The sequence below is a fragment of the Carettochelys insculpta genome, chromosome 6 (genome assembly GCF_033958435.1).
Source record: "Carettochelys insculpta isolate YL-2023 chromosome 6, ASM3395843v1, whole genome shotgun sequence".
Classification (NCBI taxonomy): domain Eukaryota; kingdom Metazoa; phylum Chordata; order Testudines; family Carettochelyidae; genus Carettochelys; species Carettochelys insculpta.
The window spans coordinates 97,830,565-97,853,473 of record NC_134142.1 but is presented as its reverse complement, the minus strand read 5'-3'; the positions used below and the strand labels follow the sequence as shown (position 1 = coordinate 97,853,473).

The 22,909-nt window shown below is 41.3% G+C and overlaps 1 protein-coding gene across 1 annotated transcript in view; it reads right to left on the bottom strand.

The window, feature by feature from the left end:
- Nucleotides 1–22,909, bottom strand: part of SLC5A12 (solute carrier family 5 member 12) — a 41,371-nt gene that overhangs the window by 7,595 nt on the left and 10,867 nt on the right. The window contains exons 3-10 of the mRNA XM_074999004.1: nucleotides 21,165–21,216; nucleotides 13,053–13,120; nucleotides 10,392–10,546; nucleotides 8,893–9,033; nucleotides 6,145–6,274; nucleotides 5,636–5,724; nucleotides 2,822–2,934; nucleotides 497–564 (exon numbers count right to left, since the gene is read on the bottom strand). Coding sequence (XP_074855105.1) covers nucleotides 497–564; nucleotides 2,822–2,934; nucleotides 5,636–5,724; nucleotides 6,145–6,274; nucleotides 8,893–9,033; nucleotides 10,392–10,546; nucleotides 13,053–13,120; nucleotides 21,165–21,216 — 816 coding nt within the window. The remainder of the gene's footprint in view (nucleotides 1–496; nucleotides 565–2,821; nucleotides 2,935–5,635; nucleotides 5,725–6,144; nucleotides 6,275–8,892; nucleotides 9,034–10,391; nucleotides 10,547–13,052; nucleotides 13,121–21,164; nucleotides 21,217–22,909) is intronic.

The window sequence follows — 22,909 nt, the reverse complement described above, 5'->3', positions numbered from 1 at the left end:
TCTCATTCTTGGGTATGCAGAGCTCTGATTTCTGCTTTGTAACATTTTAATAACAATTACAAAATGCATCAAATTCTAATGTGAGAATATTGTTAAAGAAGAAACATTGTGATTGGTATTTAATCTTTCTAACTATAGGTTGACTATAGAGTGAATTGCAATGATTGCCTTTGTTTTTGTTACTGAACACAGAAGTTAATTTAACATGAATGGGGCAGTGACAATACATAAACTAAGCTATAACTTCATATCAGAGAGGACTCTCACATGCTCCCATGGACTTCACGTGTTGAGGATTTGTCCACTAAATGGATTATGTGAAGCACTCATCCTGCTACGAAAGCTTAATATTGTTATTTTTAATCTGCTTATTTGCTCATTGAACAACACAATTTATCTTTCACAGAAGATCTGATGTACAAAAAAGAGAACAAATCGGGTACATAATCACTTTTCTTTAGTTATGTGTTCAGGGAGTTTCTGAATATTTAAATACCTGCACAACTGCTCCCAGAAGTGATGCTGCCGCAGCCATGGAAGTACATAGCACGCCAAATACAACACCTAAAAGAGATTAATGATTAGTACAGTATTAGCGGAAATCCCTAGTGCGTCAGTGATCAGTGATATGGGCTTACTTTTTCAAAACAGTCAGCAATGCCAAAATTGCTTTTTTTTAATTGGGTTTATTATTCTTTCCCTCAGATAGAATAAAGGACTTTGCATTACAGACTTTGATTTTTAAAGTAGACCATATTTTATTGAAGTGACCAACATGAGTTCCTCTTTCAAAGCCAGCATTAAATAGTTAGCACTAAGTCACTCTGCACTGGATAGGGAAAGATGGAAGGAAATAGTGAGAGAGGCATCAGACACCAATGGGCACTGAGCCCACAGTTATTGATGATGATGATGAATAATTTGAAAACCCCATCTCTGTGTGAAAAGGAGGGAAGTGAGCAAAAAAAAATCCTCTCCCATTTTTTTTCAGATTGTTTAAGTTTTGCATCCGACAGCCCTTTCTGTGCAATTGGGTTCAGTTTGACCACAGTCCTATCTTCTGCAAGAGCATGACAATGCTCTCCGACATTGCTCTGGGTGGAGCTCAGATGAATGTCCTTCCCAGGTTCTTCAAGAGGATGTTTAAAGTAACAGCAGCAAAAAGGCAGAAACTGAGGAGGTAACAAGCAGATAGATGTATGGAGATAAAAGATCTGAGTGTGTTTAGGGTTTTACATGGTTATAGTGAAAATCTGTAGGAGAACAGCAATAGCCATATAAATATTCCATAGATACTTTTAAAATTTAGCACATTATTTAAAGGCTACACTGTCAGAAACTTGATTTTTTTATATATCAACTATTTAAAAATATCAAGCTGACAGTGACCTTCTGGCTGTGTCTACACGTGCCCCAAACTTCGAAATGGCCACGCAAATGGCCATTTCGAAGTTTACTAATGAAGCGCTGAAATGCATATTCAGTGCTTCATTAGCATGCGGGCGGCCGCGGCACTTCGAAATTGGCGCGGCTTGCCGCCGCGCGTCTCATCCAGATGGGGCTCCTTTTCGAAAGGATGCCGCCTACTTCGAAGTCCCCTTATTCCCATCAGCTCATGGGAATAAGGGGACTTCAAAGTAGGCAGCGTCCTTTCGAAAAGGAGCCCCGTCGGGACAAGCCGCGCGGCGGCGAGCCGCGTCAATTTCAAGTGCCGCAGCCGCCCGCATGCTAATGAAGCGCTGAATATGCATTTCAGTGCTTCATTAGTAAACTTCAAAATGGCCATTTGCGTGACCATTTCGAAGTTTGGAGCACGTGTAGACGTAGCCTCTAAGAGGGAGAAAGTAGGGTGAAGTAATCTCCTTTTATTGGACCAAAATCTGCAGGTGAAAGAGACAAGTTTTTAAGCTACAGAGCTCTCAGAAGCTGACCTGGAGAGGAGGTCTGTGTAAGCATGAAAGCTTGTCTCTTTCACCAGCTGAAGATAAAATAAAATAGAAGATATTGTATCAACCACCTTATGTCACTAATATCTTGGGGCCAATGCAGCTATAGTATTAGCAAAAAATGACCTTCTAAGACAGGCTAGAAATGTTTTATAGTTGCCATTCTGTAGGTATCACAAATGACTTTTCCTTGAGCTTCCCCAGTAGTTTCAACACTAAAACTTTATTAAACTTTTAAAAGGTGTTTGACACCATCCGTTGTTCATACACACAAATACAGGCTCTCATCCTACAAATAATTACGTACATGCAAAACTTTGCTCAAGTAACATGACAAAAATTCATATTAGGAGAACAACCCACTCTGGTCAGAGTCCTGCAAACAGTTACACAACAGCTGAAATTCAAATACATGAGTAGTACCATAAATATCAATATTGAATACTCCACAAGAACACTGACTTTTGTTCTCATAGTATGAATGTTCATTATACTAAATGAAGCAAGACACTGCAGGCAGTATCTTGAAGCACTGTGAGCAGAAAATAGGTTCGAGAGAAATTCAGCATTGTTACATTTTTCAGAAACTAGATGGGATAACTTCTGCATTTTACTTCAGAAAGAAAACAAAGGAGCTGAAGAAGTCATATACACCTGTTTATTGAGTCACAGTCTGGGTTCCTTCACATTTTTATTAATGCCTCATTCAGGCAAGTGACATCAGGACCTCACTGCAAAATAATCATGAACATTTTGAAACTGCTAGTTTGTGTTGATGTATAGAGAGAAAAGGGGCTCTTGACTAGAGGAATGTGGTTAAGAAAATATTTGTAGCTTTATGATAAATATGCACAAGATCCACCTACTGTACCTACATAAGCCTTTGCTGACCCAGGTGCTCATTTTTTCAGAGCAATTTGACAAACATCCCTTGACAAAATCTTCAAATGTTACCGTTGCTAGAGCATTTATGCTTGCAGCCACAGTGCTGTAAAACAAACATTTGCAATAATGTAAAATTCTATTAATCTAACATCCCTAAATAACATTATGCTAATATAAAATGTGCTGGCAAAATATTAATAGCTGAATCATATTGTTTATAATTTTCTTGAAATGTTTTCTATTGTGGGTATCACAAACTATACAACTGATTAAATGACTACAGAGATTAAGCCCCAACCCTGAGACTTACTGAAATTGGCTAAGTCATGAGCACAAGCTCCTGCTCTGACTTTAACAATGAGGAATGATAACATTGGGTCAATTCCAATTGTTGCTGCAATCACCAGGGACTTTCATTTTTGCCAGTTTTGGCGCTCAAACAGAATAGAATACATACACTATCAGAATACATACACTCCAGTTGCCCAAACTGTGCAGACCTTTACCATGTTCTCAAAAATATCAAACAAGAACACCATTATTGCAAAATTCAAAGGGCATGAATTAAGCGCTGCTATCATATTCTTCTGAAAACCACATACTGAAAGACATCCAATTTGGCAAAATTGTCTAAAGAATGTTTCATTTCACACTAGCCAATATATCCATCAGAACATATTGCCACAACTATAATAGTTCCTCCTTTCACATATTCTGTGCCAAATAAGAAATGTAAATACTCAGGGCATACTTTTGACACACTTGCTTATGCTGAGTTAATCTTGACTTAGTCTGGAATCCAGGGGAAATTGTTGTTATAGATACAGCCACTGTAGTATATTAGGTTCTGTAATCTTTCACCAGTTATAGCCAGGTAACCCCATTGGGGATTCTGCAGAACATAGTTACTAAAATAATTATATGAATTAAGTCTCATTCAATTATGTCTCCCTCTACAAATACTCTCAGAGGGGCAGCTGTGTAAGTCTGCAGCTTCACAAAGAGCAGAGATCTCAGTTATCGTATCCACTACAAGGACAATTTTCCCACCTTTGATATTCACAGGAATGGCACCAATCCCAGGTAATTTACTTCTTCCACTACCCCTATTAGTTACAGGGGAACCCCAACACACACTCCTTCCTTCCTTCCTCCTCCTCCTGCTATATCAATCTTGGATTCTTATTGTCCACTCCCAATCAGAAAATCTGAAGCAGTGGGTGTTACCCACAAAAACTTATTTTCTAATAAATAAATTTGTTAGTCTGTACAAATACTATAATTCATTTCATTATTGATCACATAGCACCAGCAGTGTGCAGTAAGTGAGACCCAGCTAGATCTATGCAACCTTACTGCAGTCAATTTTCACAAAAAATAGTGACTAAAATTACTGAAATACATGGTGGACATAGAAAATGTGTTTTGAGAGATCCTTTTAGCAAGGGGTTTTATTCTTTAAATTGTGGCAGAATGTGAACTAGCTGTAATGAGCAAACACCTTCTTCTGTTATACTGGTATAAATCCACTGACTTCACTGGAGTTGCTCTGGGAACAACTGATCAGAATCTGTCCCAGTGAGGTTCCTTATAACTACTGTTTACACATAGGATAGTTTACATCTCGTTCTTAAGGCACTTCAATTCCCTGTGCAAAATCAGGGTACATATGAGAAATATCAATTCTATTGACTCATCTATTCCGAAATATTAAGACAATGATACTGGTGGTGTTGTTACCACAGCTTACAAACCAAGTATTAGCCACTATCCTGAGCATCCTGAGGGAAAAAGTGCAACTACAATGATTTCTGCAGAAAGTTTTGTTTTGTCCTACTTTGACCAGGTATTTACATTATTTCCATACTGATTTTATGTTGAGCCTGGGATACTGTTGTTAGGGCAAAGGGGACAATTCCACCCCCCTCACCCCCCCCCCCCAGCATTTCAAAGGGACTTGGAGCTCTGGCTGCTGCCAATACTACTTTAGCATTGGTGGCAGCTGGAGCTCCAGGCTGCTTTAAAGTACAGCAGCAGTGTCATTGCACACAGCTGTGAAGGACTTGGGGGGGAGGCAGCCAGCACTGTGATCTGGGCAGCACTGAGGCGTGAATGTCCTAGGCCCTGCCCCTTCTCCGCCTTCTGGGCACAGAGTCAGGCCCCTTCCCACTTTGCCCTGAGGCCTGCGGCAGCTGTCAGCCCCACTGACTGTTGTGGCCAGCGCTCCCTGTAAGTTGAGTGCTTGGGTGGCCGCCCAGGAGAGATTCAGCTGCCACCCAGAAGATTAGCAGAGAGTCCATTGCACCCTTCACTGCCAGCATATGTTTCTACAAATGGTGCACATAACAAATTTTATTCTGCCCATGGATGGAAAAAAATAGAAAGAACACTGGTTGTGACTTCCATTTGGTTTCCTAATTGTACCAGTCAAGTCAAATAAAAGGACTTTAAATCCTCCTAGTTGCATTAGCTCAGCAGGCTGAGCTTCATTTAAACAGGACATTATTATTTCATTGATCTCTCTGCTCCCTTGTTTGTGTTAATAATGTGGTTCTTCAATGCATTTGAAGAAGACAGGAAAATACGACTGTCAAAGCATAGTCAGGTTCTAACATGAGTCTGATATAGAAAGACAAATTGATGCAGTGTTTCTTAGCTAGAACAAAGGAAAGTGAAATTATGTTGCATTTTCATGTTCAGCATTTTGATCAGTGTGTGGTTCTTTGCTGGACTGTTGATTTTGCACAGTCAAGCCAGTATATGCAATGGCCCATTCTAGAGAAAAACCAGTTTCAGACACAAACCTGAGGGTTCCGCTGAATGCACATGCAACAAATAGTCCTGGAAGTCCTGGCACTGAAGAAAATATGTCCATGACAAAATAAGGCATCAACTAGGAGAAAATAAATATGCAGAACAAAAAAGGCTGTTAACTGGGACATCTGAGCTCTCAGGATACCAGTAGCTACTTCTAACCACATTGCTACACAAAAGCAAGTTCAACAGAAATCATCTTTCAGCCACCTCAATTCTAATAGAAAAAAACAAAAACAAAGAGAAGCTTTTAAGCCCCACTGAACTGATACAAAAGTGAGAGTGTTGTTTGACTGTGGCATACATTAAAAACCTAAAATTGATATGTGGCACAGGAAAATTTAAAACCACTGTCATATTATAGAGCCCAATTCAGCAAGGTACCTTTCCAGATGTAAGCATGTGACCAGGCCCATTGACTTTGCACATGCTTAAGTGACTTCTTGAATCAGGATCGAATTGATATCTTTTAATTTACTCTATTAAACTGGTTTTGTACCTGATCAGGTGCTGAGATGAAACCAGCAGTCCAAGGATCACAGTTCTTAAAATGGGCATACATCACTAAGCCTGAAAAGACTGCGCACACTAGGATTATCCAGAGTCCCAGTAAATTAAGGTATAGTGCACTGAAGAGAGAGAGAAAAGGGAGATGTTTATGTCTAACTCAATGTAAATATTGCAAGATCATTATGGGATATCCAGGTACTTTTCATGTATTTAGAGAAATTCCACTGAAAGAAGGTGATACCGCCACTGAAAGAAAGTGATCTCTTCATTTCTTGGTTTGCGGGCATGTTGACATGTTTGAGGAGTTCTAATAGTTTTAAATGTATGGTATTCACTGTATTTAAGGATACATATGAAGAAGTTTTATTTTTGGTGCAATTTCAAGATGATGTCCAATAATTCTGATAATGACATAAACCAAATGGAAAAGAATTTCTCTCTGGCCATGGTTATATATGAGCCTTAAAAAACAGATTTAATGTCTCAAAAGTTGTTCCAATTATGCCTTCAAATCAGACTATTATTTTGGTACTTAATCTGTCCCATTTATAATTTCACCACTGAAATTAACCTGCATTCCTTTTCAGCAACTATTTGAGTACCTGTGGATGACAATAGCATTCCACTCCTGGAGTTTGCTCTCTATGGTTTAGAAATGCTATATTCCTGTGGGCTGTGAGGTCTTACATAATCTGTATTGCATTTGGAAATTATGCTCTGCTAACATCCTAGCCATGGCCAAACCCAATTCAAAATTACACTTCTGAATTTCTCTGTAGACCTCCCTGACTCATTAATTATTTATCTTTCCCTGCTCTGGTCTCTGTTGCCTAAGACATCACCACCAATGGTCAGGCTTTCACTTGCCCTGCCCCATCCCTCTAAACTCTCTGCCTCCCCTGAGACACTGTATTGCTTTTTTCTTTTTCTTCTTTTAATCCTATCTTACAATGTTATTTTTCCCAGCCTTTGATGGAGCATTTTGAGATACTGCATATAAAAGCCACAAAAAAATGCGTTAAGTGGCAGTGAATTACAACATAGAAATAATGTTATGTGCCAGCCTGGATTCCCACTTATGTTGTAATAGGTTTTCTGCCACAGGATGTAGTAGCTTTGAATAGCACTATGCTACTGTCCCTCCTCCCCTACCCCTGCTTCCTGTACAATAGATTTAGGTCTTTACAAAAATATGCTGCTTGTGACCCTTGCATGTCATAAATAGGGATGGGTGAACTAATCTGGACAAAATAAGAAGCAATATGAATCTGTGGCTTTTACTAAAACAAAACTTATACCTTTTTATGGCCTGCAAGATAGCTGCTCTCTCTGCTGAGCTCTCTTGCTGCTATATAAATCTTGTGTATCTCAGGGCTTGGAATAAGGTTTATTTTGGGAACCATTACTTTAGCATGCGAGAGACCCTATTGCTAATGCTTCATTTAACTTCCCCTGAAGCAAGTTGTCCAGAAAGAACCACGGAACATCCTCCAAATGGCACTGCTGTCACAGACAGAGGATTCTGCATCCTACTGACAAATAAACTTCTCGCCCGCTGCTGATGGAGAAAAACCCATAAGGCATGTATTTGAATATAGCCATTTTGTTTTAATTGGGGAGGGGTTGTCGCATATGTAGGTTGTAAGTATGTGAATGCAAGTTCTTTCTGATTATGGAATCTTTAGAAGTAAATTGTGCTTTCTTTAAATGCCTTTGTTCAGAATTACCTAAAGAATAATAACTTTTAAAAGTCTTTATTCTCTGGGTTTGGTTGATAAATGTTTGCCATTTGAGAGATGAGAGCTGTGTGGTTTAGTTGTAACAGGTCAAGTGAAGTCACATGTCATTTCTTCTGTTTCCGTATTGAAAATGTGTGTAGGCACTTCTTGTGCAAATACCTGTTCATATATATTTAATATTAGCATAAAATATTTGTCCAGAGAACTAAATCCTTTACTCCTTCACAGAACATGGACACTGAAATGAGTGTGGTCAAAGTTAATTCATTTACAAATTCAAGCATCTGAAGAAAAAAATTGTGTATTATTTAACCAGTTCTAGCCACTTCGGAGTAAAGCATGTTCATCAAAATATTGTGATCTTTTGATATGTTGTATGTCTTGTTAGGTACATGCTAGTGCCATTTATAATGAGACAGTTTATTAAGATATTTACACATTAAAAAGATTTTCCAATGTTTCACAAATCCATGGATGCCAATTGGCTGGTACTACTATACCAGATATGAAGTGGTCACAGAACTTACTTCTGAGCAAGACACACACCAGACATCTTCATTATTACATCTTTCAGTTCTCTGCCATATACGGCTGAATTTTGTTTAAATAAGGCATTTTTACAGTGCCACCCAATGGCTGAACTTACAATGATGTTTAGCATTCCATTACACCAATGTGAACTTCTTAACATGATATACAAACCTCACTTCTGAAGATTCACTTTGAGACTGGTTTTCAAAACATTACTTCATTGTTTAAATAGTTTCTTACACCATGAATAGTCCCAAAGAGCATCAGGACTACTTGATACAACTCCATGTGAAAAAAGATTACATGTCATTAGATATTTAAATCTGTGTTAAGTTGCTCATATCAAGGTGCCTGTGTACATCTGAAAAATTATTAGTATAGCCCCACAAAAGAAGAGTTATAATTAAAGTACAGTATGTCTGCTTATGAGAATAGCTTACATTCATTCTTGATACTAAATAACTTACAGTTTAGCTTGCTTTTCTGACTTGCAGGAAATGCATCTCTGTATAGTAGACTGATTAACTCCATAGATTCCTAGCCATGTAAAGGTTCCCCCAATTGCAATTGTCCAAAAGGTATGTCGCCTTAAAGGATCTACATCAAAGCTACAAGACAGAAAGAAGAGTAATTGAGCTGTAGCTGATTCAACCCAACATTATGCTTATGCTCAGTCCAAATTCATCATTAAACAGCAAAGCTTGTGTGTGTTTACTCTGCCAAAGAGAATATCTCATCACCATGTTATACCTCATACATATTTCAGTGTGAGAAAGCTAGTCCTATATTGGCCTTGCAAGAGTCGCTAATGATGATAACCACAGGTAAAGTGGTTGTGCCTACCTCCTCATCTCATGTAGACTAATGGTCCACCTTGTTTGGTATCCTGTTCCCAGCAGGAGGCAATACAACATAGAAGACTCTAACCATAAGTCCTATATGCCACCTAATTAGTATGGTCATACTACCTCCATATATTAACCTAGGAAGATAAATGTCTCAGAGAAAAACTAATAGCTAGGTTATACCTTAAAGTTCTCCACCCTTGCAATTTCATCTTAATACATTGTAAATCCAACAACAGCTGTTGATAAAATACCAAGATTAGAGTTTTGTGGGGGTTTTTTAAATAAAAGCACCATTATAGTTTAGTTTTTATCAGTGCTCTGCTGTGATAAGGGAACTCTTCAGCTATTCACATTTACATGGTGATCAGGGGACGCCAATTCACTTCAGCAGGCACAAATACTGTGGTAGCAGTATTAGCTACAGTGGTAAGTGTATTTAAAATAGCATGCTGTCTTTAAAGATGAGGAATGTTATGATACGTGAAATGGGGGAGGAATATCCTAGAAGAAGCTTAGTGGTTAGAGAACACAGGGATTGAAAGTCTTACTCCTTTGAAGTCAAAGGCAAAACTTCCATTGATTCAGTGGGACCACGATTTTACCCAAAAATGTTAGGAAAGAAGGACTGAGATTTCTTTATAGAATTGACAGAACACCTCAAAAGCCTGATGACTTAATTGAAACTTGAATACTTAAAGCATGTGTTCTCACCAAGGGTCATGTGTACCCCTGGGGTTATGTATTGGTCTTATAGGGGATAAATCAATTGATCTAGATCAGTGTTTCCCAACTTCAAGGTCATGCTGGGTGGGTTGGTAGTGGGTCGAATGTGCAGGGCCATGAAGTAGGGCAATTGTCCAGGAAGCTAAAGCTATTTTACGCTGCTGGCAGGGCTTGGGTTTCTGACTCCTGAAAGAGATACAGCAGTCAGGAAAGGCAGAGAACCACTCACATAGTCAAGCTGCAATACTAATTATTGAAGAATAAGATCCACTCATCTTCACAGAAATGTTTAACTTAATATTATTAATGTTTCAATGTAACTTAATGAAGGAGGGATTTTTACCCAAAATGTGAAAAAAAATGAGAATTACATGCACAGTTTAAGTTGCGCTTACTCAAATACAGCTAGGCGTGATCCATTCTTGGCACTCTTCCAGATGTTGTTAAATCCTTCATTCTGAATAGTTCCTTGAATTAGAACCGTTAAGAAACCAACCACCATGACAACCAGTTGAAATGCATCTGTCCAGACAACAGCTTTTAATCCTCCCTAAAACAATGAGAAGTTGTTTATTTGCATTCTTCTTGTTGTTATTTGCATTACGTTAGAACTTAAAGGCCCCAGATGAGTCCAGAGCTCCATGATAGGAGCTGTATACGCAGGGCCAGATTTCCAATTTAACACAGTAGGCAGGTTTCTGGCATTCTAGGTGCACCTTACCTCTCTCAGACTGTGTGCAACAGGAAGGTTGGCTATCGATAGGGGAGGGCAGGAGCTGAAGAACCTGTGCCTAGGTTCACATAAAGTATAAATCTGGTCCTGTGCACATGCACATAGTCAGAAACAGTTCCTGCCCTAATGGGTTCACATTCTATTTCTTGGAAAAGGATGTATTTTACTATTGGGAACTGATGTACAAAGAGATTAAGTGACTTGCCCCAGGTCACACAAGGAAAATTACGGCAGATACAAGAAGGGATCCCTTGAATCCTAGTCCAGTATCTTGCCCACATAACTTGCTTTCTTCCCCTGATTTGTGTTAAGACAATAAAAAACATTGTGATGCAGAAACTGAAATTAAATTGGTCAATTTCCTTTGTTGTTATAACCATTTTATATTCTAGTTATCATGCACTAGCACAATTGTTCCATTTCCAGCAGTGGAAGAGGATATTTATTTTTCATAAAGTTGTTAGTGAAATAAAAATAATAATGGCAATATTTCTATTAAATTTTTAAATCCCTATACAAAAAGCCCACATTTTAGGCCAAGGATTATTGGCAATATCCTTTTAATTTTTTTGAGTTTGGAAAGAAAATTATAATATTTTTTCATAAGACTGTGTCACTTATTCAAAGTCTATTTGAGTACAAATTGCATCCCTTATTAAAGAGCTTGACTATCAGCTCCATAAAGTGCCTTCCAGCTCATGGGACTAGCCATTTTAGGCTCTGCCTCTTGACACCAACCCTCAGTTCATCTGTGGTTCTTCCACCCACTGCTTTCTACTGAACATCATATCTCTTCTCCAGCCCCTGAGTCCCTCTAGCTTAACTGTCAAATCAAAACAAAAAAAGCAGTCATGTAGCACTTTAAAGATTAACAAAGTAGTTTATTAGGTGCTAAGCTTTTGTGGGACAGACCCAGTTCTTCAGATCATTGCCTTACCAAAACAGACTCAATATGTAAAGAACAGAGGTCCAAAAAATTGTCATCTAGCTTGACAAATCAGAAAAATTGTTATCAAGGTTGGCAAATCAGAAGAGCAGAGGGACAGCCGTGGGTGTAGGGTGGAGAAGTTAAGAGTTAGATAAAACATCAAAGTATGTAAAAGATCTCTTATAATTGGTCAGGTAATTGCTGTCCCTTTTCAAACCACATGTTAATGTGTCTTATTTGAATATAAATTGTTCGTTTTGAGCATTGCCTCTGTAGATGGTTGTTAAAGTCCCTTTTCAACAGAACGCAAACTTTCAGGTCTTTAACAGAAGGGCCCACTCCAGTAAAGTGCTGGCTGACAGGTTTGTGTATTTGGAAGCTTTTTGATGTCTGTTCTATGTCCATTCATTCTTTGTTGAAGAGTGTTTGCAGTCTGTCCTATATACATGGTGTGTGGGCATTGTTGGCACATGATGGTATATATGGTTAGTTAAAGAACAGGAGAACGTGCCTGTGATTCTGCACGTGTAATGTGGTTATGTCTGGTGTCAAATGTTATCCTAGTCCCAGGTATCCCACCCCCTGACTTTCTTTCATTCCTTACAGGCTGTCAGTATCCAGGCTCAGGTAGGGGCTAACATTTTCAAAAGTGCCTCGGGGACTTAGGAGCTTAAGCTATATTTTCAAAAATATATTAAGGCTCAATAGGACTTCACCTTTTAAGTCATGGTAGAGTTACATTTCCCTGTGGATACCATGGGTATCTGCTCCCATCAAAGCATCATGGAAGTTCTCATGCTACCTCCACTCAAAACTGAAGCTCTTTGTAAGGCTTGTGATCAGTGGCTGGGTTCATCCCAGGTCCTATCGCGACACTTTTGCTGGAATTACACCAGGAATTAATTTGTTCCCTCATCATTTACAAATTATAAACTGAAACATTCAGGGAGACAAGTTTTAGAGGCAATGTTAGTCTGTTTCAGCAAAAGTAGAGAGTCCTTTGCTACAATAAAAACTAACACATTTATCTGACATAAGCTTTCATGGGCTGGAGCCTACGTCATCAGATGAGATAGTTGGAAAGATCATTAGTCACATCACAGAAGCTTTAGTGTGTCATGAAAGTTTATTACTTCCTTGTCTGAACCAAAATGTCTTGGTCTTGACTTTAAACTACCTGTTTTAAACCTTGAAACTGTTTACCACCTTAAAAATGCAAAAATAGATGTAATATTTTGAGATATTATATTAGCTTGCCAACCATTTCTGTGTTTACTAATGCAAACATCAGTCATTCTAGCTACAATTATAAACCACATTTCTATTAATTGTCTTTTGAGTAGGATTAGCCTTTATCATCTATATTTAAACCTTTCTTTTGAGTTACATACATACCAGAGTGCAGTAAAATGTGCAGACAATTCCTGTTGCAAATACAGAGCCCCAAAGGTCAAATCCAGTCACTGTAAAACCAAAGAAAATCAAACTGGGAGTAACACAACAGGTTCAGCTCATCTAGAAGATAACAGAATGACTAAGATTCTTTTACTCCAGCAGAATCAGAGTAGTTCTTAATATTAATTTATTATTCTTTTTAGGAGCTCCTCTACATAAGTGCTTTTAAACTCTGCTGCTTATTATTTTGTATAATTGCTTTCATTTTGCTGTCTTCTTGCAAATTTTGATTAGTTGCATTTGTGAGTGAATAATCATTATTTTGAATAATGCCATAAGGCCAAATCAAAACCATGTCTCTGAGGCATGTGGAAGAACTCACAGTTGATTGAATTAAATATGTAGTTTTTCTAGAGCAGTGTTTCTTAAATGGTGTTCCGTGGAACCCAGGGGGAGGGGGTTTTCCGCAAAGTGAAAATAAGAGTTCTGCAAGAAGTCAATGGCTATCCAGAAGGCAAGGCAGATGGGTCCTGTGGTTTCTGCATTATCCTTGCCTTTCATTGGCTATGACTGGACCCTCTCCTTGCCATAGGGTGGCCAATGAAATCAGTCCCTTGGGACTAGAGTCAGAGGAGCAGTGTTGGCTAAGATAGGTTTGTCCACCATGTTGGGTGCAGTAGCAGGAGGAGCTAACTCAGGCAGAGTCTATTCAGGCAGGGTTAGCCTGGGGGCTTCTTTGGGCAGATGACTTAGTCCCAGGAGCCGGTTTGGGGCTAAAGCAGGGGTGAGTTTGGGGCTGAGAGGGGTTAAGCAATATATAAGACTGTTATCACAGAGATTTGGTGGGATAGCACACATGATTGGAATATTGGTATAGAAAGGTACAGCTTACACAGGAAGGATAGGCAGGGTAAACAGAGAGGTGCACACCTGGACTGAGATGGAGACGGATGCATTGAGAGTCTCTGGGTTAGGTTAAAAAGGATAAAATAAGAGTGATGTCATGCTAGGGGTCTTCTACAGACCGCCTACCCAAGCAAAAGATGTGGATGAGGCTTTTCTAAGCAACGAACAAAATCATCCAAAGTGCAGAATTTGGTGGTGATGGTGGACTTCCAGACATATGTTGGGAAACTAACACAATGAGGCACAGACTATCCAGAAAGCTCTTGGATTGCATTGATGACAATTTTTTTTTTTTTATTTCAGAAGGTGGAAAAAGCTACTGGGGGGAAGCAGTTCTAGATACTAATTTTTTAACAAATTTTAACAAATAAAGCAAAACTGGTTGAGAATTTGAAAGACTAAGGCCCCTTGTGAGAAAGCGACCATGAAATCACAGAGTTCATGATTCTAAGAAATGGTGAAAGGAGGAACAGCAAAACTGAGACAATGGATTTTAGGAAGGCAGATTTTGATAAAGTCAGAGAGCTGGTAGGTAAGGTCCCATGAAAAGCAAGACTAAGAGAAAAAAACACTGAAGAGAGTTGGCAGTTTTTCAAAGGGACATTATTAAGGGCCCAAAAGCAAACTATACCACTGCATAGGAAAGATAGAAAGTACAGTAAAAATTCTCCAGGAGATCTTGTATGATCTCAAAATCAAAAAGGAGTCATATAAAAAGTGGAAATTAGGAGAAATCACAAAGGATGAATATAAGCAAACAATACATGTATGCCGGGGCAAAATCAGAAAGACAAAGGCACAAAATAAGCTCAGACTAACTAGAAGCATAAAAGATGAGAAGACATTCTATAAATATATTAGAAGCAAGAGGAAGACCAAGGATAGGGTAGGTCCACTACTCAGTGAGAAAGGATTAAAAATATCAGGAAACTTGGAAATGGGAAAGCTGCTTAATGACTTTTGTTTTGGTCTTCACCAAGAAGTCTGGTGCAGAAATGTCTAATACGGTGAACGCTAGTGGGAAGGGGGTAGGTTTAGAGGCTCAAATAAAAAAGAACAAGTTAAAAATGACTTAGAAAAATTGGATGTCTTAAAGTCACCATGGCCTGATTAAATGCATCCTAGAATACTCAAGGAGCTGATAGAGGAGGTATCAGAACCTTTAGCTACCATCTTTGTAAAGTTCTAGAAGTCAGGAGAGATTTTAGAAGACTGGAAAAGTGCCCATCTAGAACAGGGAAAAAGAACAACTGGGAAAGTACAGGCCAGTCAGTTTCACTTCTGTGCAGGGAAAGATGATGGAACAAGTAATGAAGGAATTCATCTGCAAACATGTGGAAGAAAATAAGGTGATAGGTAACAGCCAGCATGGATTTGTGAAGAACAAATCATGCCAGACCTATCTGATCGCTTTCTTTGACAGGATAACAAGTTTTGTGGATAAGGGAGAAGAGGTGGATATGGTATACCTGGACTTGAGTAAGGCATTTGATATGGTCTAACATGATCTTCCTATCAAATACAACTTAGATGCGGCTACCATAAGGTGGGTGCATAATTGGCTGGGTAACCATTCTCAGAGAATAGTTATTAATAATTCACAGTCATGCTGGAAGGGCATAACAAGTGGGGTTCCTCAGGAGTCTGTTTTGGGACTAGTTCTATTCAATATTTATATTGATGATTTTGATATTGGCATAGAGAGTCCGCTTGTTAAGTTTGCAGATGGTACCAAGCTGGGAGGGGTTACAACTGCTTTGAAGGATAGGGTCAGAATTCAAATGATCTGGACAAACTGGAGAAGTGGTCTGAGGTAAACAGGATGAAGTTTAATGAGGACAAATACAAAAGTAGTCCACTTAGGAAGGAACAATCAGCTTCATACATTTTAAAAGGGAAGCAACTATCTAGGAAGGAGAACTGTGAAAAGGGATTTAGGGGTCATAGCTGACCACAAGCTAAATATGAGACAACAGTGTGATGCTGTTGCAAAAAAAGCAAATGTGATTCTGGGATACATTAACAGGAGTGTTGAGAGCAAGAAACAGGAAGTAATTCTTCCTCTCTACTCGGTGCTCATTAGGTCTCAGTTGGAGTATTGTGTCCAGTTCTGGGCACTCATTTGAAGAAAGACACAGAAAAATTAGAGAAGGTCCACAGAGTAGTAGTAGTAGTAGTAGGCATCCTTCAGTCTGCATAGACTATGGATCGCACCCTTTATAGTTTCAACTGAGGACTTCATTGACAGAGTCTACTGTGACTATGAAGACCCACACGAGAGTGACAGTCCTTGCTGCATCTCTTGCAGATGTGGCGGGTGTCTGGCAAGTCCTTAGTGTGCTTTCTGTGCTCTCGCTTCTCCTCTGCTAGCTGTCTGATCCTCATCTCGCCCTTCTGAAGGCCCTTGTGTAACCCCCATCCCCATCTGCTGGGGTTGTCTGCTAGTTCTTCCCAGTTGTCCAGCTCGATGCCTACCTCTCTGAGATCTCTCTTGCAGACATCTTTGTAGCACAACTGGGGGCATCCAGGAGGTTTTTTGCCAGAGGCTAGCTCACCATACAGGATGTCTTCTGGAATCCTTCCATCATTCATCCTGTGGATGTGGCCAAGCCAGCAGAGCCGACGCTGCCTGAGGAGGGTGTGCATGGTTGAGATTCCAGCTTGCTCGAGGATGGCGGTGTTGGTCACTGTGTCCTTCCATGATATTCCAAGGATGCGCCTGAGGCAGCGCAAGTGGAAGACGTTCAGCCTCTTTTCCTGGCGGGCATACAGGGTCCAAGTCTCGCTGCCATAAAGAAGGGTGCTGAGGATGCAGGCTCTGTAGACTTGCATTTTGGTGTGAGTGTACAGCTTGTTGTTATTCTATACTCTCTTGCTGAGTCTGGGCAGAGTTGTGGCCACTTTTCCAATCCTCCTATTTAGCTCAGTGTCCAACGACAGGGTGTCAGTGATGGTGGACCCGAGGTAAACGAACTCGTGGACGGCCTCTAAGGTATAGTTGTCAATGCTGATTGATGGGGATTCAGCAACATCCTGACCGAGTACGTTTGTCTTCTTTAGGCTGATGGTAAGCCCTAAGTCCTTGCATGCTTTGGAGAACTGATCCAGCAGTTTTTGAAGCTGGTCTTCTGTGTGAGATACTACAGCAGCATCGTCTGCGAACAGCATGTCTCTGACGAGGACTTCCCACACCTTAGACTTAGCTTTCAGCCTTGCAAGATTAAACAGTTTCCCATCAGAACTTGTGTGCAGCAAGATGCCCTCTGTTGAAGATCTAAAGGCATGCTTCAGGAAGAGTGCGAAGAAGATCCCGAACAATGTCGGAGCAAGCACGCATCCTTGTTTGATGCCGCTCCTGATTCTGAAAGCATCCGATAATGCGCCGTCATATTGGATGGTTCCTCTCATGTCTTCGTGGAACAACTGGATCATCTTGAGTAACCGTGGAGGACAGTCTATCTTGTGGAGCAGTTTGAACAGACCATCCCTGCTGACCAAGTCAAAGGCCTTGGTCAGGTCGATGAAGGCTATGTAGAGTGGCTTCCTCTGCTCCCTGCACTTCTCCTGCTGCTGCCTTAGAGAGAAGTCCATGTCAACAGTAGACCTCTCTGCGCAGAATCCGCACTGCGATTCGGGGTACACCCTCTCAGCAATCTTCTGGAGTCTGCCAAGGATGACGCGAGTGAACAGTTTACCAGTGACGCTTAGGAGGGTGAGTCCATGGTAATTGTTGCAGTCGCTTCTGTCTCCTTTGTTCTTATACCAGGTTACAATGTTGGCGTCCCGCATATCCTGTGGAACCTCACCCTCTTTCCAGCACAGGCACAGTAGCTCATGTAGGGGTTCCAGGAGTGTGTCCACGGCACACTTGATTACCTCTGGTGGTGTACCATCCTGGCCAGGGGCCTTTCCTGCTGCAATGCTGTCGATGGCTCTCTTCAGTTCATCCACAGTCGGTTCTTGATCCAGTTCGTCCATTACTGGTAGGAGCTCGACGACATCGAGGGCTGCGTCAACCACAACGTTCTCGCATGAGTACAGCTCAGAGTAGTGCTCAACCCAGCGCTCCATCTGTTTGGCTATGTCAGCGATGACTTCACCAGATTTGGATTTCAGAGGTGCCATCTTGTTCTGGGTGGGTCCTAATGCCTTCTTCATACCCTCGTACATTCCTCTGAGATTACCAAAGTCAGCACAGGTCTGGATGCTGCTGCTGCATAGCTGGAGCCAGTGGTTGTTGGCACGGCACCCGGCTGTCTGCTGTACTGTTCTTCTGCTGACTGTGATACAGATCACTCACTAGTTTGCTCCAAGCTCAAGCTGAGACCCAAGAAGCTGTACCGCTCTAAACCTGCTGGAAGGCCCCGCATTGATGCCAGAAAGACGGCAAACTCAGAGAAAGCTGAAAAGTTCAGAGAGACCCTCCAGGAAAATCTGCACAGCAGCCCTGGGGGCGCCAATGTGACATCCAGATGACAACATCTGAGGGATACAGTTTACAACACAGCCTTGTCAGTGTTTGGAAGAAGAGCTAGAAACACGAACGACTGGTTCGAAGCAAACTCCGACGAGATGATTCTAGTCATTGAAAAGAAGCACGCTGCACTCCTGGAGTACAAATGCTCACCGAGCCAGAGTACCTGGCAAGCACTTAGAGGTCCACAGAAGTGCAACAAGTATGATTAAAGGTCTAGAGAACATGGGCTATGAGGGAAGACTGAAAGAATGGGGCTTGTTTAGTTTAGAAAAGAGAAGACATGATAGTGGTTTTCAAGTGGCTAAAAGAGGATTACAAAGAGGAGGGAGAAAAATTATTCTCCTTGGCCTCAAACTACAGCAAAGGGGTTTAGATTAAATGTTAGGAAAAACTTCCTAACTGTCACGGTAGTTAAACACTGGAATGAACTACCTAGGGAGGTTGTGGAATCTCCTCTCCATCACTGGAGATATGTAAGAGCAAAGTTAGATAAACATCTATCGGGGATGGTCTAAATAGTGCTTGGTCCTGCTGTGAGGGAAGGGGACTGGACTTGATGACCTTCTAGCTTTAATGTTCTTTGATTCTATAATTCTATGATTAGGGGTTCTGCAAAATTCTTTCAAGTTTAAAAGGGTTCCATGGCCAAATAAAATTGGGAAACACTGTTCTAAAGCAATGACTTCTGTGTTCTCTTTGGCGACGTCTACACGTGAAGCCTACTTCGAAGCAGCTTATTTCGATGTAGCGACATCGAAATAGCCTATTTCGATGAATAACGTCTACATGTCCTCCAGGGCTGGCAACATCGATGTTCAACTTCAACGTTATGCAGCACCACATCGAAATAGGCGCAGCGAGGGAACATCTACACGCCAAAGTAGCACACATCGAAATAAGGGTGCCAGGCACAGCTGCAGACAGGGTCACAGGGCGGACTCAACAGCAAGCCGCTCCCTTAAAGGGCCCCTCCCAGACACAGTTGCACTAAACAACACAAGATCCACAGAGCCAATAACTGGTTGCAGACCCTGTGCATGCAGGATGGATCCCCAGCTGCAGCAGCAGCAGCCAGAAGCCCTGGGCTAAGGGCTGCTGCACACGATGACTATAGAGCCCCGCAGGGGCTGGAGAGAGAGCATCTCTCAACCCCTCAGCTGATGGCCGCCATGGCGGACCCCGCAATTTCGATGTTGCGGGACGCGCAACGACTACACAGTCCCTACTTCAACGTTGAACGTCGAAGTAGGGCGCTATTCCCATCCCCTCATGGGGTTAGCGGTTTCGATGTCTCGCCGTCTAACGTCGATGTTAACTTCGAAATAGCGCCTGACACGTGTAGCCATGACGGGCGCTATTTCGAAGTTAGTGCCGCTTCTTCGAAGTAGCGTGCACGTGTAGACACGGCTTTTTTGTCCAGCTCTCCTGAGTGACAAAATTTGCCTCGAGGAAAGATTTTGCTTTTGCACTTAATATCAACTAAAGTACAAACCTCTTTAGAGACTCTCCAATGATTCAAGGATTTAGAAGAAAAATCTGCTGTCTTATTGGATGCAGGACTTCCATTGAAGTAACTGGAACTGAAGTAATTCAAGTGAATTTAGCTAAAACTTTAAGGCCAAATTTAAGGCCCATAGTGAACATATGTAGAGCAAAATTCCATGTTGATAGTAAAGTCAAATAAAAATGTCAGAATGTTTCCCTACTCAGTGTGCAAACTGCAATTCTGTGTACAACAAAGCCTCATTTAGAGGGGCAAGCCAGGTTCTGCTCATGCAGCTGAAGAAGTTCTCCCAGGAACAAAATTAATTGGTTCTACTCAACAGCATATGAATTTGGAGGTTACTCTGACCCACATAAAACAGCATTTGGTTCCAGCAGGGAACAGGAGGTCAAATAATGCACCACTTAATGGGCCCATTGGCATCTCCCAGCTCCTATCTTTTCTTTATGGACACAGTCTAGGGGAAGTAGCCTCTTATGGCACCTCTTCATTCCTTGTGTGGGAGGATTCCTTTCCTCTCCTGGAGATAGCAAATACACACTCACTGAGCTGAGTGATGCATTCCTGATTCACAATACCTTTAGCACAAAAAGAGAAGTGCACAGTGTTTAGTTGTAGCTAGAGGGGAAACAGAGATTGCCCTGAAACTTGAAAGAAAAATGTTACAAGAAAACATTGTAATATCCGTATCCTTGTCCAGGATGTGAGTTTTTAAACCTTCCCTGAAACATGGCATGATCCCTAGCTTTGAGCCACTTAGTGCCATCCTAGGCCATTGAAGAATTGCCACTAACTGCATCTAAGGTAACACACTCTTATTCTTCAACCTTCTGGCTGGTAGTGAGACAATTGAAATTCTTTCAGTGAAACAAATCTCAGTTTTATCCCCTAGAGATTAAGGATGATATCAGAATTTGAGGTTGGAAGGGGAAGAAAGAATCAAAGTACACAGCAGAGTGTTTGATTATCACCTTGTACTGAGCACGTTGCCAAGATATTGAGAAACTGTTGAACGTTATCTCCTCGAGTTAGTGGTAAGTATTAAGAAAATGGGGCAGTTAAATGATAGACTACCAACACAAATGGTTGTGGTGCAAATGTACAGCTACTAAAATGAAGTCAGAAACTTTCACAAAGTATTCTGTTTGTTTGTTTTAATCTGACTTCTCCAGCTACCCTGCTCGAGTTGATTGGTTCAGCCACGTGCTTTAGGCTGGAAACTCACCTTGATTAAGAGCCAAAGCTGGAGCATAAACCACTACTCCAGTGTAAAGGATCTGAAGGGAAAAAAAAAAGATCATGAAGAGTAAACTTGAAAAAACAGCTGATTGGTTTCTGATTGCAGGGGAGGGCTCAAAGCTAGCCAAAATATCCAAAGGCCCCCAAATTATGGTGCAGTTTGGGTGAGATTCTGAAATTTAAGGCTTTCTGTTCCTAATCACTAATAACATCAAACTCTATTTCCTTTCCTTTCCCTTCCTTATATGAACAATAATGATTTAGTTGTTTCTAATACACCTTTCAGTGTGCTGCTTAGGTGCCCCAAAATAACAGTCAGATGGAGAAAGTCATACCTGGGAATGTGAAACCATATCAACACAGTTACACAAATAGTCTACCCTACTTATGTTTGACCCAGGTGACTGTTAGTACCTGACAAATTATACAGAATCCTTTCCATAACAGGCTACCTTTTTGCTAATTGATCAATTCTAAGCAGAAGTAATGACACTATGGTGTGAAGGAAAAGAAAAGAGAAGTAAAATACTAAATTCCTTTGCAATGAAATGGTGCCCAGAGAATTCCAACTGAGGGAATTCAGTGACATTCATGGGCTGTGTTTCGTGATTGATTTTGCAAACCTAGGTCAATTTATGGGGGATATGGGATGTCTGTGGTAGAGGTAGTACCTTTGACTCTCCAGCAGCTGCACCTTTTCAGGCTGACGGAAGCACTGGTCCTCACCCTCCACTCAACTCTCACTGTTGGCTCCAAGCAGCTGTTGTGCATTACAGTGACGCCATCCCCCAGACAACTGCATCAGCTCACAGGCAAAACACAGTGAGGGGTGTCTGGTCTATTTCACATACCAACCTTATGGATGGACTTGTTGCTTCTCCCTTCTAATGCACAGTCTCAACGGCGGACCAGGAGGTGTGGTGCTGCAGATCGACAACTCCTGTGAAGGCGGTGGAAGATGCCCCACTACCTTGTGGGTTATTCTGGGAAGGAGTAAGGCTAAGGGAGTAAATGCTGTCACAAAATCCAGAGGGGAGTCCTAAGGAAGTACTGTGTCAACTTCTGGCACTGTCCCAGCAACCCCTGCAGCTGAGCTGGTACCAAATGTAGAGGTTATCCTTTCCTTTGGACTATATCAGTAAAGCCGAGAGGGGGGGCCTGGTGTCTGGGCAGCCCAGGGTCACCATAAAAATTGCCCAGGCTCACGCCTGGAGAGGTACTCCAGCATCACTTAACAGCATTGAACCAACATGGGAGGCAACAGATACTGGTTATAAGCTCTTGCTCGATTAGCGTAGACAACAAGCGCCGTGGTTGCTTCCAACAGTGGGAGAGATCATTGCATCACATTGGACAGTCACTGCCCGCCTTAAGCTGGGCAGCCCCCAGCCAGTAGGGCACTGTCTCACCACAGTTCACTTGCCTCGCTGGGTGCATGAGGCTTAAGGTTCCCAAACCTGACAAGTGACTGAAATGAGAACCAGACATACCAACAAGAAAATTATTAAGAAAAGGAAATCATCAAAGTTTCAAACTTGCTTGTTGGAATATACGGACCATGTTGACTGGTTTGACTGAAGACTTTCAGGACATCAGCAACAGCCGAAAGACTGCTGTCATCAACGAGGAACTGAAGAGGCTTCAAGCTGACATCGCCACTTTGCAGGAGACGTGACTCGCAGCTTTGGGATCCCTAAAGGAAAAGGACTACACCTTTTTCTGGCAGGGCAA